This window comes from Alternaria rosae (genome assembly GCF_020736505.1).
Source record: "Alternaria rosae strain MPI-PUGE-AT-0040 chromosome Unknown BKA58scaffold_11, whole genome shotgun sequence".
Classification (NCBI taxonomy): domain Eukaryota; kingdom Fungi; phylum Ascomycota; class Dothideomycetes; order Pleosporales; family Pleosporaceae; genus Alternaria; species Alternaria rosae.
The window spans coordinates 455,335-472,540 of NW_025763580.1; the positions used below are offsets into that span (position 1 = coordinate 455,335).

The 17,206-nt window shown below is 51.2% G+C and overlaps 5 protein-coding genes across 5 annotated transcripts; 1 reads left to right on the forward strand and 4 right to left on the reverse strand.

The window, feature by feature from the left end:
* Positions 1-97: 97 nt before the first annotated feature.
* On the reverse strand, positions 98-3,453 carry BKA58DRAFT_369074 (uncharacterized protein). The gene is made up of 2 exons (XM_046168956.1): positions 417-3,453; positions 98-338 (listed from the first exon to the last, which is right to left on the reverse strand). The coding sequence occupies exons 1-2, from the start codon at positions 3,274-3,276 to the stop codon at positions 157-159; spliced, it is 3,042 nt and encodes a 1,013-aa protein (XP_046020854.1). The 5' UTR covers positions 3,277-3,453; the 3' UTR covers positions 98-156.
* A 2,699-nt stretch (positions 3,454-6,152) lies between these two features.
* On the reverse strand, positions 6,153-7,412 carry BKA58DRAFT_51480 (uncharacterized protein). Its single transcript, XM_046175427.1, has 3 exons — positions 7,273-7,412; positions 6,848-7,216; positions 6,153-6,795 (listed from the first exon to the last, which is right to left on the reverse strand). The coding sequence occupies exons 2-3, from the start codon at positions 7,068-7,070 to the stop codon at positions 6,206-6,208; spliced, it is 813 nt and encodes a 270-aa protein (XP_046020855.1). The 5' UTR covers positions 7,071-7,216; positions 7,273-7,412; the 3' UTR covers positions 6,153-6,205.
* Positions 7,413-7,559: 147 nt separating this feature from the next.
* BKA58DRAFT_444175 (uncharacterized protein) lies at positions 7,560-7,890 on the forward strand (the record flags this gene model as incomplete). Its single annotated transcript, XM_046174046.1, has 2 exons — positions 7,560-7,629; positions 7,682-7,890. 2 exons carry the CDS (start codon positions 7,560-7,562, stop codon positions 7,888-7,890), a joined length of 279 nt encoding a protein of 92 aa, XP_046020856.1.
* Positions 7,891-8,613: 723 nt separating this feature from the next.
* Positions 8,614-11,402, reverse strand: BKA58DRAFT_405819 (uncharacterized protein; the record flags this gene model as incomplete). The annotated part of the gene is made up of 2 exons (XM_046171923.1): positions 8,614-10,797; positions 10,848-11,402. The coding sequence occupies 2 exons, from the start codon at positions 11,400-11,402 to the stop codon at positions 8,614-8,616; spliced, it is 2,739 nt and encodes a 912-aa protein (XP_046020857.1).
* Positions 11,403-12,846: 1,444 nt separating this feature from the next.
* BKA58DRAFT_51535 (PLC-like phosphodiesterase) lies at positions 12,847-14,735 on the reverse strand. The gene is made up of 3 exons (XM_046175429.1): positions 14,623-14,735; positions 14,096-14,431; positions 12,847-14,049 (listed from the first exon to the last, which is right to left on the reverse strand). Exons 2-3 carry the CDS (start codon positions 14,422-14,424, stop codon positions 13,080-13,082), a joined length of 1,299 nt encoding a protein of 432 aa, XP_046020858.1. The 5' UTR covers positions 14,425-14,431; positions 14,623-14,735; the 3' UTR covers positions 12,847-13,079.
* Between the last annotated feature and the right edge of the window lie 2,471 nt (positions 14,736-17,206).

A 17,206-nucleotide genomic window follows, 5' to 3' on the forward strand; every position in this document is an offset into this window, starting at 1 on the left:
GGATATGGCCGGATCTTAGCTGGTTAGCGCGAAATGACTCATTATGTGTCATCCTGAGCTTGTAAATATTTACGCATATACAGTGCGACTGAAGTCTGGTATCTATTCATAACATTTATTGACGTAATTTGAGTGACTCGCGGCTCTTGCGAAGTATCAGCCAAGAATGATTTTTGCGGGCTCCGTGCAATTTGCCTCCCAGATGACTTTTGGTACACGCCCAGCTGCCTTCCGATACACGATTTCGCCCTTACGTTCAATCCAAAGAACATTGTAGAAGTGATATTCCCAGCCAGATGTACTTTGCACACCGTATCTCTCCACTTCGCTTCTCAGTTCTAGGAATTGTCAGCACTGGATTCCTTCCGTTGTGCTTGTGGGGCTATATCAATATTCTCAGCCCATATCCTACTTACCCAGATATTCAGAAGAGCATTTCCCATCAATGTTTGATACCATCTCCTGTTTGAACAAAGGCCCGCTATTACCTCCAACGTTCCGAAGGTGTTCCGACCGTATAGTCCCGGTGGACAAAGCGATCAGCTCAATCGCGTCGCCTGGCTCGGCTCTATCACGATTCATATGGCGTAGTACGCCTGCTTGATTCCCTCGTTTGTCTTCCAGGCATATGAGATGACACATGCCAGAATTTGCTGGCTCACCAGCAAATCGACGAAGTTCGAATACCGATGGACCCATATAGCAGGGATTAATATATTGGCGTTTCTTGAGGACAGCTTTGAGACGGAGTGAAGCCGTACGTGTTTTGCATGAGAGGAATGGCCAATCTTTTCGAAGTTGCAACGCAGAACTTGAATCGTGGTGGGAAGTTACGGACAAACGGTGCGAGCTCGAAGCCATGGTTGTATCTACGGATCCAGCATCTTTGCCTTCTCTCAATGATTCGTATTTACTTTGATGATGAGATGTTTGTGTGCCAGGTGATACAGAACTTCTATGGAGAGCAGGTTCTGGGCGCGTCAAGAGAGAATCAAATTCGTCAATGCGCGACGTGTGCTGCATATCTTCAGACAAAGCATACCACTGCACAAGTCTGTGTGTTTGCCAAGTTGATGGAGTAGGGTTGATCGTATGTTCCCCGGAAGAGTCTTCCTCAAAGTAGTCAAACCTCGAACGGAGGTTGTGGGGATCCACGGGGCATTGCCAACCGCACCAGGACCATGATGGTAGACTTTTTGTTGACGCGATATTGCCTCCATCCCTAGCAACCCTACGACTCGCTATACTGTAGGGCTGCCATAATAGTGCGAGGTCTAGGAATGTACAGGGGAGGCCACTGACGAAACCAGAAGTGAAGGTACGCTTCAGTGTACTTAATACTCCAGATATCGCCGGTAGCGCGTCCTGCGGGTAAGTCAGATCGCGACTGTTGTACAAGCTAATCATCTCGATGTACATATCGAGATCTGGCTGAGACATGGTGGATATTCGCCGAGCGGTCTCATAGTACGGTCTGGTCAATGTAGTACCCGGAGCAGATTCTGGGGTAAGGTCGTCCCTATTCCAGACGCATCTCTGGCAATCCCAGAATACTTCTCTGTCAAGGAAGATAATTACTCTCTTAGAGAGCATTTGTTCCTGAAAGGTCCACCCACGAGTGGCCCACTTGGTCTTGAAAAGCTTCTCATAAAGTTGGGTAGTAGAGTCCAGGCTATGACATCTTGTGGATTTCCGGGTATTTAGACGTCCCGCAGTGGTCGCAGCAATTATGGTAAGGTACGCGCCAGCGTATATTTCACCCATGTTGTCGACCTGATCGCGTGTTCTGTCATTGTCCTGCACAATACATAGGCAATCAACCCACAGGTATCTTTCCCCGTACTTCTGCACAAGAACAATCGCGTCTTTCACCGTACATGGAAGACGTGCGAGTGCATCCCCTTGCAGATAGCCCCGCTCTTGAAACTGGTTCAGACTTTTCTGTGTTAGCATTAGCCTCTCCGCTGTGGACACGTCGGTACTCGTATCTGGGGCGACCCACACATAGCTCAAAGCTATGTATCTTGATGCGGTACGACCGGATACTAGACAACCTTCCGCTGTGTCAATGACCCAATCAGGAATCTGGCGAGGCAGTCGGTGCTCGATCGGTGATGATGCACAGTACTTGCCATGGTCTTGGTTGCATGAATTTTGCCAGTGCGCGAGATATCGAGCATCGATCTCGAGACCGCTATCATCTGTAGAGCGCTCGAGAAGCCTCCCATCGCCCAGTAGCAAGTCCACAATATGGAGATTTTTGCGCTCAACCGCCCACATGAGCGGCGTGATTCCCCGGTTATCTTTCGAATTCACATTCACGCTATTGGTGCCTAGTAACGCCTTCACGATTGGTTCGTTTCCGACTCGTACCGCATGGGACAGTGGAGATCGACCGGTCGACTTTTCCTTTGCCTCTACATCCACTTGCCCTGTTTCAAGTAACAGTGTAACGAGTTCTTCGCATCCACCCCCAATAGCCCACCAAAGGGCTGTGTAGCCTTGCTCATCCCGAGAGGCAGGATTTACCTTCCCAGTTTGCAGCAAACCCAGCGGTATCGTAAGATCTCGAGTCTCTCTTCGTACAGCCCATAACAGCGGGGTACGGCCACTTGCATCCCTCGAATCTGGGTCAACCTTTTCGTTGTCAAGCAACATTCTCACGACCGTGTTGCACCACTTGCCTGCAGCGTACGACAGAGGCGTTCGACCGTTGTCGTCTCGAGAGTCGGGATCTACCCTGTTACTTGAGAGAAGCTTTTCAACGATCGTATTGGCCCCCGCATCCGCAGCGTACGACAGAGGTGTTCGACCTTTGTTATCTCGAGAGTCTGGATCCACTCTGTCGGTCTCGAGAAGCATCTTTGCAATTGCTTCGGTCCAACAGTTCTTCTCATCCATAGCGTACGACAGAGGCGTTCGACCTTTGTTATCTCGAGAGTCTGGATCCACCCGCTCACTCTCGAGAAGTATTCTTAAAGTTGCTCCACGATCGTCCTTTGCGGCATACGATAGAGGCGTACGTCCTTTCGTATCACGCAAATCTGGATCCACCTTGCCACTATCCAGAAAAGTCTTGACGACCGCTGCGGATGCATTGCTTACGGCGAACGATAGCAAGGTTCGGCTTGATTCATCTTCATCTCGTTCGTCCGGTCTCACATAATTGCTTTCAAGCAGTTTCCGCAACACAACCTTATCTTCACACCGACCATGCGCTATATCCTTTAATGTTTGCTGGGGATCGCGATTTGTTTTGCTGTTTATAACCCCCATCTTTGCTGTTGATCGCTCTTCTCTTGCATTTCTTTCGCACAGGTTAGTCGCGCGACCGCCCAGTAATCTCGATTCAGTCTTCTCCGTATCATGCGGTTTATCGTAGATCTGGTGACGGTATTCTTCAACCCCGGTCAAAGTTGTCGGTTGTGAAATGGGAACAAGGCTGGTGATAGCGCCAGACAAGCATGGCAGAATCAGGATGGGCCCGCTTAACGCTTATGTTCCTGTCACGAGCTGTCAGCGGGAAGTGCTTACATGGGTTGACACAGCCGGCATCTTGTTATTGGCTTGTTCATAAACGTGCCAAGCTATGCGCATCGCACGCGCCTCAGGCCTTGTACCTACCGTCAGTATACAATGATCTCTCTGAGTTCGCGCGACCGTTCGCGCCTGGGATCTGCATTTTACGGCTACCATGTAGTGCCACTTGCTCCTGCTTCAGCTGCAAAAGACCGTGCCCGGAAGCGAAATGACCAGTCGACTTGCAGACGCTCTCCAGTAGAATCGGAATTGTCGTGATCTCCTGTCGTGATCCTGAGCTCGGAGGCTGAGTATCAGCCCCGGTGCTAGATAGCAGCTGCAGCTAACCTCGGGATAGTCCCCAACGCGCCCGTTAGGTAAATGCCAATTAGGTGGATCTCAACGCCGACAGAAGCAGAAATACTGCTGAACAACCAGACAGCATATATAATGTTACGCGCAGCCGCAAGGATTCCCAAGCTGTACGACCCGAAAAATAAAGGACGCCTGAAACCCGATACACCTGGAGATACGCCAACCCACTCATCTCATCCTAATCATGGCTAGCTCGCTACCTATGGGCAATGCCCTCGTTGCAATCGGCAACACCCCATGCGTACAGATATCAAGGTTGACACGGCAAATCTACTCATCGATACTCCAGGAGATCGCAAAACTCCAAGCAAAACTACCGGATCAAGGCCGCAATGGTACTCATTTTATTCTGCAAAGATATCTCGACAGCCTTACTAGCTAAGTAGAAAGCTCATTTGGTCGTGGATCTACTCAGAATCTTGAGGATGAATCCTCAAAACCATCGCCCCTGGAAGAAAAACTCGCTCTGATTGACGACGACCCTCCACTACATTTTGCAACATCTTCTTCTGCTGAAAAAAGTTCTTATCCTTCCGTGTCGACTTACGGGTCGGGGCCATTTCGTCAACCTGTGACCTATCATAAGTCACACCATGAAGAACCTTCACTACAAGCTCTCTCAAACGACACTGAACCAACTCTCGAACCCGCTTTTGCACCTTCAGATGTATCATGGTGCAAGGGTCGCGCGAATCCCATTTCCGTTCCTCCTTCTCAGCATGCATCAGAAGGGCACACCGACCTGGTGTACGCGTTATGTCAGACAAGAAACTTCATAATAAGCGGCAGTAGGGATGGCTCAATTCGAGTCTGGAACGCATCGACGCGGCGCTTGGCCTACTCACCTTTATTGGGCCACAATTCGTCCGTCTTCGGCATGGTCGCGGATCACGAGACTGACATGTTGTTCAGTTGCGTAGGGAATGGCAGTCTTATCGTGTGGCAACTCTCAACAGGGGACATGAAGAATAACATCAAGCAAGCGCACGGAGACAGTATTTTGAGCATCAAGATTAACTCACAATATGTTGTGACGACTTCGGAAGATTGCACAGCGAAATTGTGGGCTCGCAGCTTCCTGGAGAGCCTCGGGGAACGGCGAGGTAGCGAGCCGTTTCCTCATAGCGTACTCCGTGGACATACAGGAGCTGCTGATGCAGCGGTTCTCACAGAAACCGAAACCATTACCGCTAGTGGAGACAGGATAATTCGCGTCTTTAACATCGAAAGTGGCACCTGCATCAAACAGATTTCTTTCCCCCCCGAAAAAAGATTGTGTCTCTAGTGCTTTCTCAGGATGGTCAATAAATTATTTCGGCAGGAGGCGATTTAGATATTCTCATCCGTCACAAGCAGTCAGGGCGTCCAATTTCACGATGGAAAAGCCACAATGACCTCGTCCGCGCCCTGATGTTCATACACAAGGAGAACTTGATCGTCACCGGATCATATGATGAGTCAGTAGCGATATGGGCCTATGGCGATGAAGGAACAAGGAGAAAAGAGCGCTGCCTGGATATTAAAGAAACTCAGAGAGTTCTGGGCCTGGACCTCAAGCAGCAGCAACAAAGTCACGATCTCACCGAAAGTGTTCGGAATGCAGTCGTAACAGGCATAGAAATCGCAGCGCTATCTAGCGGAGTAGTGTTTTGTATGTTCTCAACGGAGAGGCAAATTCTGTGTGGTGCAGGATGCACCATTGTCGGTTGGAAATTTGAGGATTCAGTTGAAGAGGACGAAGAACAACACGTGTCACGCACAGAATCCTCTAAGTCGCGAAGAAAGTTGAAAGGGATGCGACAACTACTGCTCCAGCACATCAAAGATCGTTTCTAATAGTCATCAATTCTAGAACGTTCCAGGTGTGTAGCGTGTTGCACTCTTTCGTTGCATATGCCACGGTACTGGCCTTACACTGAAAAAAAAAAGGTGATATGGACTTCCTTGAGCGTCAATCTTCCATCTTCTGAGCTATGTGGGGGGTTGCGACACGAAATCGTTGGGACGCTGGTGCGTGCACGAAAGTGAGCAAACAAGGCGACAGGCTGGCTTCATTGCAGAGCCGTGTTGACGTTACACGACACACAGGAGCCTGCCAGTTCACACCGCGCTTCTATCCATGCCGAGTAGGAAAGAAGGCAATCATGCAGTCCGGAGTGGGGTGCAAGCCACTCAGGTAGCAGACCCCTAGGCCGGCTCGATAACAACCTTGCGTTTCGCAGCGTTGCACAACGTGGGGGCCATGCATACGATATAATGTGTGTGGTCGCTTTTTAAGTTGCATACCTAGGTACATATATGGTGCTATCTTTCAGGGATTCCACGGTAAGCTCTCCTGCCCTTCGGGCTGGGACCAGATAAACCCCTCAGGTATCTCGACTACCCTGCTCTTCAGCCAGTCCTGGACGCCATCCCAATCAACGCACTTGTGCATAGCGTTTGAGTTTGGAGTGGGATTTTGATGGTCAAGCACCCAGTCGTATGTTACGAGCGTAGCATCGAAGTTGCACATGAGACTCTGCCTAATGTAGTCGACGCAGTGTTCATAGTGACGCTCGTACATGTCAGGGATATCCTTGATCTTTTGCTGCACTTCCTTGAAATATGATTGATGGTGGTCCTGCCAGATGTAATGCAGGCAGTGCAGCTGATGCGTCCCCACAGCCACCGCAATATATCCTCCTCCGACTGCATTTGTGAAGCGAGATGCAGTACTGAGATTGTGGCCGACGGCCTCAATCTGGGAGGCTTCCACCCCGATCATGCCGTATTCCATGACTGAATGCCAGGCTGCCTTGGTATCCGGGCTTGGGGGGCCTTTGAAGGGAGACAAGTGCCAAAGAGAGCCATTGAAGCGCGTTTCGATGTAGGGAATGGCAGCCACACCTTCATCAATGGGAGCTGTGGAGTTCAGTCAGTAGATCTATGTTCCGATCAGATATGGTGAGCGTACAGTAGTAGTTGTGTAAATTCCAGCATGAAGTCCAGGAGACTTGGCCGACTTGGTTCCGAAGCGCAAGAAGCACAAGTATCATGCTTAAACTTACGCCGTGCGCAAGCCAATGATATTTTGTGAGACTTTTGGCTGGTCTCGAATACATGTAACTGGCTTCATCATTTTCAGACCGAGAGATGCTCGACAAAGGTAGATAGGTGATGGTGGGCTTTGGAAACATCTTGATGCTTCGTAAAGAGCAGGCGTATTGTTGTGATCAAGGGAATGATTTCGGATGTGACGTGAGATTCCAGCATCCGTCGAAAAGTTCTGAGCTCTTGAAACTCGGGGTCTTGAATGTTGACTTATCAGATGATGCTATCGTCACTGACTGCACTGTTAATACATTTGATTGCGCTTACTCTAGCTACTGGTTCACCCACCGACTCGAGGTATTGGCACGCTTTTCATGAGCCAATGAGCATGGTGCCCGCATTTCGATGCCATGTGGGCTTATCAAAGATGTTTAGGCTGACTGTTCTCGTCGTCAATTCAAGATAAGGACCATGTGATGGTGCAAAAGTGGGCAATGCGTTGAGGCTTAGGAAAAGATACAAAAGGATGATGAGAAGCCACCGGTCTTCATTTCAACCATCTTACTATACTGTACTGAGTCATTATTTGCTACACGATTCCATTCACAACATACCCCACGTAAGGAATCGCAGACATGAAGTTACTTGTCTTCGCACCAGTCTTACTCGCTCTTGCACATGCTGCGCCCGTAGCTCAGCCAGCCAGTGAGTCAGCAGCCTTTATCACAGCACCACCTGGGCTAATTTGACACCCTAGATTTTGAGGCTGATGCTATGCTGGCCGTTGCGCGATCCCCAGAGTCATCTTACGCCAACAAGCGTGGCGAGCGTGCTCATTTCGAAGCTGATGCAATGCTTGCTGTGGCAAGAGCCCCAAAATCGTCCTATGCAGAGAAACGCGCCAAGTTCGAGGCTGATGCGATGCTAGCTGTTGCGAGGGACCCGGAATCTTCGTACGCAGAGTGAGCAGGGTAGAACTGGATGCTCGTTAGTTCAACGTTATTAGCTGCCTAATCAACAATAACATGCTGCCGATCACTACCACCGTTGAAACAGCCCTGTCTTTCATGATTGTGACCGTCGTATAGTTGCGTTTCTATATTACTGTACCTGTGAGCCCAATCGAGTGGCACGAAGTGCAGTATGATCGTCGAATGGCCGTGCCCATTCAGCCGTGTCTTATCGCTCGCTGTCGAGACCCGAGCCGATAAGTCGTTGGCAGGGTTGTGAGCAAGCAAGCAAGCATTTCTCCATGCCTCGGACGTTGATCCTGTTTGGAAAACAGAGGAGGAAGTGTGGAACAAAAAAAGTCAAGTCCAGAAGACAGAAGAGGGGTTTATATACCCGTAGATCCAGTGTCAACTCACGTGCGCAACTCCGTAGCTCCGCAGACTCGACCGGCGATAGTTACTCACATGACAAACACTTCAATGCGAGATGAGGATGAGACGAAGTGTTAAACAGTAATAATTGATATTGCGCTCATCTCGTGAGCACACCTACTAAGCAATATAAAACGCCACAGTGAGGTAAGCGTCTTCAAGACATCATCACCACCACCAATGCCATGCTAAGATTTCCATCTAAATAGATATAAAGAAAAAGATATTACACGAATTTTGAACCTCAATCTGGTTGAAGATCACAAGTGTACCATATACTATGATCAGATACATCCATCAGGAAGTTCTACTCCCTCTTAAACTGCTGAAACCCACCCTGCTGCGGCGACCCCGGACTGCGATAAGGGTTATTATTCGACGGGGCGCGTTGTGGCGCATTGGCATTGATATCCCATCGCCTCTCGCCCTCATCCTCTTCTACTTGTGGTGCACGAGGTCGACTGCGTGAGCGAGGCGGTGGGGCCATCGTCTGATACGAGTACTCCTCTACCTGTCCTGTAGAAATAGAACTAGGCGATCCGGGTGCGGTGCTGCGAGGCATGGATGGCGGTGGCAGGGGACCGCCTGGTGGAGGCGCATACGTGCTTTGGCTGCCGGAGGGTACTACGTGGAGCGGTAGAGGTGGAGGCGGGTTCTGGCGAGGTGTATCGACGAAGACGCGCGAGCCGAATGGTGAGAGTGTGGTTCCGCCCTTTCGCTTTCCGGCGGAACTGGCCTTGCGGAGTAGACCGCGGACTTCGTCGAGGTCGGGTCTTTGGTCTGTGCTGGGACGGCCAATGGTACTGGAGTCGTCGCCGCGAGCTTCCCAGGTGTCGTCGCGAATAGTGTCCAGACCGGGCTTCCTGTTGTTGAGCGCACTGATTGCGTTGCCTTCCGTGCCGACGCCCAAGTAGTCAACACCAGAAGTCCTGCCAGTATCCTCCTCCTTGGGGTTGAGTGGGCGCAGACGGCCGGCATCAGCGCTGGCCTTGTATTTCTCGTACGCGGCGACGGCCTCAGCGGGTGGGACTGCGACGGACCATGTAGGCTTGTCTTGCGAGCCCAGAGCAGCGTCGCCTCCAGCCGGACCATTGATCGGGACCTTGCGCAAAGCGACGACGAGCGCGCACATGAACTTGGATCGGCGAGAAGCGCGAAGTGACTCGTTAGACCAGTTGCTCTTGTGGCGGATCTCGACGCGGAGCTCCAGCTTGTTCATCTCGGCAATGCTAACCACTTCGATGTCGATATCAGAGTGGAACTCGCGGGCGTTGGCAGGGTCGCGAACGAAGCTCATCATCTCCATCTTGAGCAGATTGATATCCTCGAACGAGGTACCGAAGTCGCAGAATACCGATACTTGCTCTCGCATGGCCTTGCTTCGTGTAATGTTCTCCACCCACAGCGAGTTCAGGACAATATTGGGAATCTGAACAGTCTTTCCGTTGGTAACGCGCTTGAACACGGTGTAGAGCAGGGCAATGTGTTCTACAGTGAGCTGTTCGGTGGTAATGTCGACACGATCGCCGATATCGTACGGGTGCTTGACGAAGAGGAAGATACAGGAACCGAGGACTTCTTGGGCAGTGGTCGCGAATACGAAGGAAAGCGATAGAAGAGCAGTCGCGGATGTAGCGAGGGTGGTGCGGAAAGCCGGGGCGAGGAAAGCGACAAAAACGAAGATGCAGACAATGACGGCGATAGTCATGATGAGACCGTCGAGGGCGTTGATAGCTTGGTCGACATCGTGCATGCTGGAGTTGATGGACTTGCGCTGTCTAGCGTAGTCAGTCACAGTCAAGATCATTTCTTCCAAACTGATGTCGCCGTTTCCGTCGCGGTCGATTGCAGCGAAGCACTCTTCCGCCTCTTCCTGGCGACCAGGGCCCATGACTTCAACGAGATCCTCTAGGTAAAGCTCGTTCTTGCCTTCGACGACCATAGACATCCAGATACGCCTAGCCAGAGCCTCGGCGCTCTTGTTCCTCTCCAAAGCAGTCAAGACGACGGAGTGAGCAGAGTTGGGGTCGAAGACCTTCTTGCCGGTAATCTCAGAAGCGATGGTACCAAAGACGGATGTGATTTTATCACCAATGCGACCAGCATCTCGCCCAACTTCTTGGATGAGACGCATGGGAGTGCGACTGCCTGAGCGACCATGCTTAGCCGTACCCTTGGACTTGCTGCCAAACCCGAGATCCAGAATTGTGTCCTGGATGATGTAATCCTCTTCGGCGAACTCGTTGCAGTATGCGGGGAATAACGCTCGCGAAGTGTCGTAGAGGATACCGAGGAGGTAGATGTTGCGCTTCGACTCCTTAATCTTGTCGTCAAACTGCTTGCGGTGGTAGCTGATACTGATGAGCTGGATCAGGACGCGCTCGGCGAGGATGATGATGGTGCAGACGAGAAGGGCAAGCAGAACGGACTGCATCGTGCCAATCCATCCTGGATAGTTCTCGCCAGTTCTTCCAGCAACAGGTCTGATAAGCTAAACGGCATTAGTGGCGGTTCGTCTCAGGAGCGATTCTCTCATCTTACTGCAGGGAATGTGGCCTGGTTAACAATCATCCAGAAAACGAAAGACAGAGGCTTCTCGAGAGCTCTCAGGAGCAGCGCATATTTCTTGACACCAGGACTGACGACACCGATGAGGAATTCGAAAATGTTGGGGAGGAAGTGTGCCACAATCTTCATGACCCAGAAACTAAGCCAGATGATCTCGATCCAGATCCAGAACTTCTTCTGGCCTGTGCCGCCGATTGAGCCTGTGATGGTACCTGTCTGCGAGAGGATAATGGGAATGGCCAGTAGCAACGCAACTGGAGCGACGTAGATCATGTAGCGCGTGACGATGCTCCAGTTCAGAATCTTGGTGTAGATCCTGCCCATGCGGTTGAGAGCCGTCTTCTCCTCATGGGGGCGTGGAGGCAATGGCGCTCCTGTCCTGGAGTCCACCGGCGCCAATGCCACCTTCCTGCGCCCCCGCGAGAACATGTGTGACTTCTCCGATTTCTCATTGCCAGATGTAGGGGACGATTGCGTGGGGGTGTGACTGACGACAGTCTGGAGGGGTATATCGCCGCGGTTCTCCATGTTTCCGTTGTCGAGAGGCTGGAAACCGTGGTTGGAGAGTCGAAAGGACCTCTGAGAAGAGGCTCGTTTGCTTGTCATGTAAAGGAAATCTAGTAGTTGTTCGTAGGAGCCGATTCGTCACTGCGAATGCGCAGGCGGGGTATTGTGGGTATTGTGAAATTGTGAATGGGAATGCAGATCCCGGAGTGTTTTGCCAAAACGAAGCTGGCGGAAGAGTGTGCGTCGAGCACTTCCTTTTTGAGAGCCGTTTGAACGAGTAGTACAATAGAGACGTGTAACGACAGCGATTGAACGAAGGCCTGCCGTCGGTTCTCTGTGCAAGGTAAGGAAACAATGAGATAGAGGAACGAGCGAAGAGGCTCTCGGGACACAATAGCAGCAAAGTCAGGGTGGGAGAGCGAGTGAAGAAAAGGTAGCAGTGCAAGGAGTTACTTTGACGAACAACGCCGCGCGCCGGTCCCCAGACCATGCCTAGCTGTATGCAGGGAGGGGTTAGCGGGAAAGCCACATGCCACTGAAACCGCTAGCTACTCGCCACAACGAATCACCGAGAGGAAATATCGTCACCGCTGGCTGCACATAAAACTGAGGCCAATGCCTTAATTACCGTATTTCTGCACATGTCGGACAGGCCGTTGGGGAGCAACTCATGTATAGTCGTTTGTGAGGATGTGGTTTTCGTTGAGCCTCATGCAGCGATGAGCATGATGGACCCGATCCGCCATCCTTGCCGTTGATCGGTTCTGGCCAAAATACCCGGTGCAGATGCAGGTACACGCGTATCGATACGCCCCAACAGAGGGAAAATTTGTGTCCAGCTCGTACAATCGCGATCGTGTAGCAGCATCGCCGGCTGTTCATTCGGGACGGCCGTCCAGACTTTCAGCCGATGAAAAAGCAACTAATCCCTTTGTTGCAGGGCAGCCAGGCCGCGGAAACCACAAACGCGATGTCGCATGACTACCATAGGTCCACAGCTCGCCTATTTCCGAGCATCCTGGTGGAGATACCCCAAATCGAGATACTGTCCACGTAATCCCTTACCCCCTGTTGAGGCTTGCATCGTGCCTGCCCAGAGTTGTTTCAGCCACACGCATCAAGCATGTCAGGTACATTTGGCCGTTAAATGGCTGCGAACCCTGTGGCGGTGAAATGAGCCCTTCTTCTCAGGAGTCGACGACATTTGCACCAGCGTGTTTGCTGCGATACTGACAGCTGTCCGGCAAACGCGAGACGGAATGGGGCTATTCTTAGCTTTTGCGGATCCGAGGCGAAGCTTCTTATGATCAACCACTAGATGTCCCCACAGCCAGGGTCCAAACAGAACCGTCGTTGTTCCTAAGATACTAGGGCTCCAGAGTTCGTGTCTAAAACCACGATTGATACGGTAAACGGGGAGTTTGAAGATGACGTAGATTGTGTGGGTGGGATAGGCACTGTATGGAGCCGCACGTAACCCGAGTTTCAGCCATTGATCAACATGGCCATGACGTTGTGCTGATCGCGGCAAACAGCACTGAGCATCGCAAGAACCGACACAAACGAGCCAGCCAACACTTGGACATTGGATGAGCATAGCATTGCACAAGCATCCCGGATGCTCTTCAGAGATCTTCAAACTATACACGGACCTATTTATGAGCTGCATCAATGATGCAAGCATAACGACAGACTTATCTAGCTATTCCCACAGAGCGCAATACCAGCCACAACACAAAACCCCCAATTCCACATTGTCGCACTGGCCAAATCATCTACATTCAGCACCCCAATACCCAGTCCAATCAACACCTCCCAAACCTTATCCCTCCTTCCAATCGGCCAGTTCGGAGTACCCCAGTACCGACCCTCCAACCCCTTCGCACCCGCTGCTTCAACTTGCTGCTGAACTGTTCCAACCTGTTTTGACGACATACTTGCGAACCAGAGCTTGCCTACTGCGTCGCTCATGGCAGCAGACGCGTAGTAAGAATTTGTGGTGTTGTACTTTGCATCTGAGACGGAGAGGAGTGGTGCGTCGAAGAAGATGTACCGGTTTGTCATAGACTGAATGAAATTGAAAGGAGCATTCCCCGTGCCGACGATGGTGAGGGGGCCTTTGCGGATGGTTGATCCGTTGTAGTATGTTAGCCAGTTCTTGGAGCGGAGGAGAGCGAGTTGTGAGAGGAGGATTGGCCATGTTGCTTCCGGGTCGGATTTGAAGTCTATGAGCAGGACGGTGGTTGCGCTTGGGTCCATGTCGAAAACACCTGTTTTCTTGTCTGGTTCGTCTGCTGTTGTTGCATTTCGCTGGGAGAGGATGTTGAGCAGTGGGTCAATGTATAAGCTCCTCAACGTTCGGTCGCTGGTCGTAGACTCCCATGAGTGACTGACTCGCAGTTCGCCATCTTCTGTTAGCCAGATATCGGCTTCGATGCTGGTACATCCCGCGGCGAGGGCAGCATAGAGGGGAACAGAGCGCCAGTAGTCGTTGTGGGAGTGGCAGCTTTTCGGTACGATATCACGGCTGAAGTCATCTCTCCAGTCGAATTGGAATGCTTTACCGGAATCTGGCTCTTTCCAGGTATCGACAATGTGCTGTAGGCCACTGTTCCTGGGGGAAGGAGCGAGTCGCTTTAGCAGAATGGAGACAAAGGTGATGTAAACACTGATGTATGTTAGTTTCTCTTTTCATCTTGACTGTATATCCTTACCCTCCAGCAATAGCACCGAAGATCGTCAAAGTAACAGCAACGATTCCGAACCAAAGACAACAGCGTCTCTTGCGTTGTCTTCGATGGGCTTCAGTCTCTCCAGGTCGTCGAGATAGCAAACCGCAGCAGTTTAGTCTGTTCCACCAGCGCTGCGATGTAGTACGTCGATGTGCTTGCCTTTGAAGCTCTAGTTCCTCAAGACTCATCGGACTAGACATTTGACTGACAGCATCGCTTTCATCATCGCGATACGTTCGTGTAGTGGTATCTCCGCGAGCCATGTCTGTATAAAAAGGCTGTAGTTCTATTGCAGTGTGTGCCCTCGACATGAAATGACTGTGTCACTGTTAGATACGACAGCGCTCGATCTGAAGGTAGTACTTGTGCCCGTAGCAAACAAGCACAGTGTAGAGTTGCACCAGGCAAACCAGCGCTAGCCAAATGAGGTAAACCACGATAGGATATCTCACTTTATCCAGTGTCCGTTGTTTTGACCGTGAAACACGAAGGAACCAATTTTCACATACCTTTTGCTGTTCTTCTTCACTTCAAGCTCGTTGTCTTCCGCTGTGGCATTGCATCTTCACCCCGAACACGCACTCTTTCATATACACTCCCACCTACACCCCGGCCCGACTCAACACCACCCCATTGTGTCTGCCTGATCGTGAGAAGTCGAATTAACATCGCACAGCATAGCACTTACGTCCAAGGCTCTCCGCAAGGCACGCGTTTTCGCAGCTTACTCCTCGACCAAAACCACATCATCGTGACCCAGATTAGCACGTCCCTATTACCGCCTTAGGAAAGCGGACCATCGCCTCGGGAGGGAGCAGCATCATCTTCAATTACGCCCGTAAAGGTATCCGTAAGCCGTCACATCTTCTCATACACTTACAATGAGATAACGCCTTGACGATGGGCTCACGACGCGCGGCACTCTCTATTGCAGACGCACTGAACTTTCTGGTGCAGGTGCCTCGAACGGAGGTCCCGTTCCGTTACACAACCGCGCGTATGCTTCGTCCGGATACGAATGCCAAAGCCTTAAGGGATGTACGAAGGAATATAGATTGCGTCGTCATGGCATGAACTCAGGTTCACTCTGCTAGGTATCCTCGGCGACTAAGCGCGTATACGACCAAACGCGGATAGTGGGAATATGGTGAAGTTTGTGTCATCCATCTAAGCCTTCAGCACGGTTCCTTGCAGAAAGCTTCGCGTATAATACCCGTGTTTTATGCCTATACTGTAAATAGCTGCCGTAGGCAGCTGTGATGGGTTGTTTACCGAACTCGGTGCTGATATGTGATTTGCTCCAGTGGTTATATCTTGATGTTCCTTCAGTACGCCTTGTAAAGGCTTGACCTCTCCCTCGTCCGTAGATTGTATATTACGACGACGATGGTCTGGTCTGGTGTTGCCTGGCTACATCATCTCGCAGACCGATGGTGGTGTTGTCGGGACGGTTTCGTTGTTGCCTTGGCGGCGTGGTTGCCCGGCCGCGCGGTCCTATCTGCATCCTCCATCGAAACATCAAAGATGACGTCTCAGAAAAAAGAATAGAGGGGCGGGAATGCGGGAAAGGCGCACTCAAAGTGCGTTGCGCGACTACCTAACGCCCTACACGATCTTCGCATGTGAAAGTCCGCAAGTTCCGCAAAACAATCCGAGGCGCCCAGCAAAGAAAAAAGATGCTGCACATACGCGCGCCTACAAACCTCCGGCCCGCCCACAAACCCTCAACACCTACCACCTATCACCAACCACCAACCCACACCCAACCATCCCTTGCAACCCGGATAAACACCCGCAGCCCGCGCACAACCTTGCGCGAAGGGTCTTAGAGCCCCACGCGTATTGTTGCCAGCGAGGCTGCGGACGGCTCACATGCACCTGTCTCCTCTCAGTCTTAACCCCTTGCAGGCTAGTTTTTATGGGGTTCTGCATGTTGACAGGAGGCCCGATGGGAAGGAAGTGGGCTACTACAAACCGAGCAGATCACGGCTACACACCGACATTCACGGACGATTTTCACGAAATGGTCTCCCGTCGGTGCTTCGAGGGCTGGAGGTTATGGGGAGAGATGGTGGGTGATGTGATTGCGTGACGCGTGACGGTAAGGTGGGAAGACGTGATGGACAGACCACTTTGTCGCTTGTTCTTCATCGCTGTGTCGATTGTTGACTTTATCGTCGACGTCTTTCCACAATTTCGTTTTGTTCTAGACTAAGATTGGGGATGGTTGTATGCATGCGGTATGCCAACTCACCACACCGACTCTTTTTCCACCCGCCGTTAGTTATGGGGTCAACAGATCAACAATAACACAGGCCCAGCCTCGTTTAATTTTCGCTTTGGCTTAAAACATCACGGCGTTGCACGAATTTCGCACGGCACAACTTTTGTCATTTTGAACATTCTTTCTTTGATTGAGTATTTCGGCGAGAAGAGTGAGAGAGCATCCGAGCTTCACGATAATAAACGATCACGAAACGAACGGACGTCACGAATTAATACAACAAGGAAATTGGGAACCCCACACTCCACTATCTACTACCTCCCGTCACTACGCAAATCACCAACACTCTACCACAACACCTCACAAAACCACCAAACAACCCACACACAATGGGCAAAGACTCGTCCTTCCGCCTCTGCATAGCCTCCCTCCTCATAATCCAAATCGCCTGCTGGGCCCTCACCCTCCTCGACCTCTACCACCCCGGCAAGCCCACAGCCCTTTTACGCACAACCATGGATCTAGCATCACTTTACTTCACAAGGCTAGGAGGCCAGAGTAGCGCCGCGTTGCAGCATCTGAGTGTGAGGGATATCACGGCGTTGGTTTATTGAGTGGACGGGGACGAGGGTGCACTTGTGCCCATCGCAATATCAACGACGCGAACGATGCCGGAATTTCTTTCATAAATCACAGGTGGGAGCAAGAAAGACTAGGGAGAGAAGAGGGCTTTCCACGACTTGACGACTTTTCACGACACGACACGGATGGATACTATGGCATGGCATGATACCAACGGCGTTTATCGGTTATTGGAGTACAGTTCGGCGCATGGCTTCATCATATCCCATTCAACCCGGTTATCGCGC

What these genes read in the sequence shown, in the direction of transcription:
- BKA58DRAFT_51480 (XM_046175427.1), bottom strand. Translation starts at nt 7,070, where the DNA reads ATGTTTCCAAAGCCCACCATCACCTATCTACCTTTGTCGAGCATCTCT. An exon ending in GAATTTACACAACTACTACT is followed by an intron (nt 6,796 to 6,847) that starts GTACGCTCACCA and finishes TGAACTCCACAG; the next exon opens with CTCCCATTGATGAAGGTGTG.
- BKA58DRAFT_51535 (XM_046175429.1), bottom strand. Translation starts at nt 14,424, where the DNA reads ATGTCGAGGGCACACACTGCAATAGAACTACAGCCTTTTTATACAGAC. An exon ending in TTCGGTGCTATTGCTGGAGG is followed by an intron (nt 14,050 to 14,095) that starts GTAAGGATATAC and finishes AACATACATCAG; the next exon opens with TGTTTACATCACCTTTGTCT.
- BKA58DRAFT_369074 (XM_046168956.1), bottom strand. Translation starts at nt 3,276, where the DNA reads ATGGGGGTTATAAACAGCAAAACAAATCGCGATCCCCAGCAAACATTA. An exon ending in ATGCTCTTCTGAATATCTGG is followed by an intron (nt 339 to 416) that starts GTAAGTAGGATA and finishes GACAATTCCTAG; the next exon opens with AACTGAGAAGCGAAGTGGAG.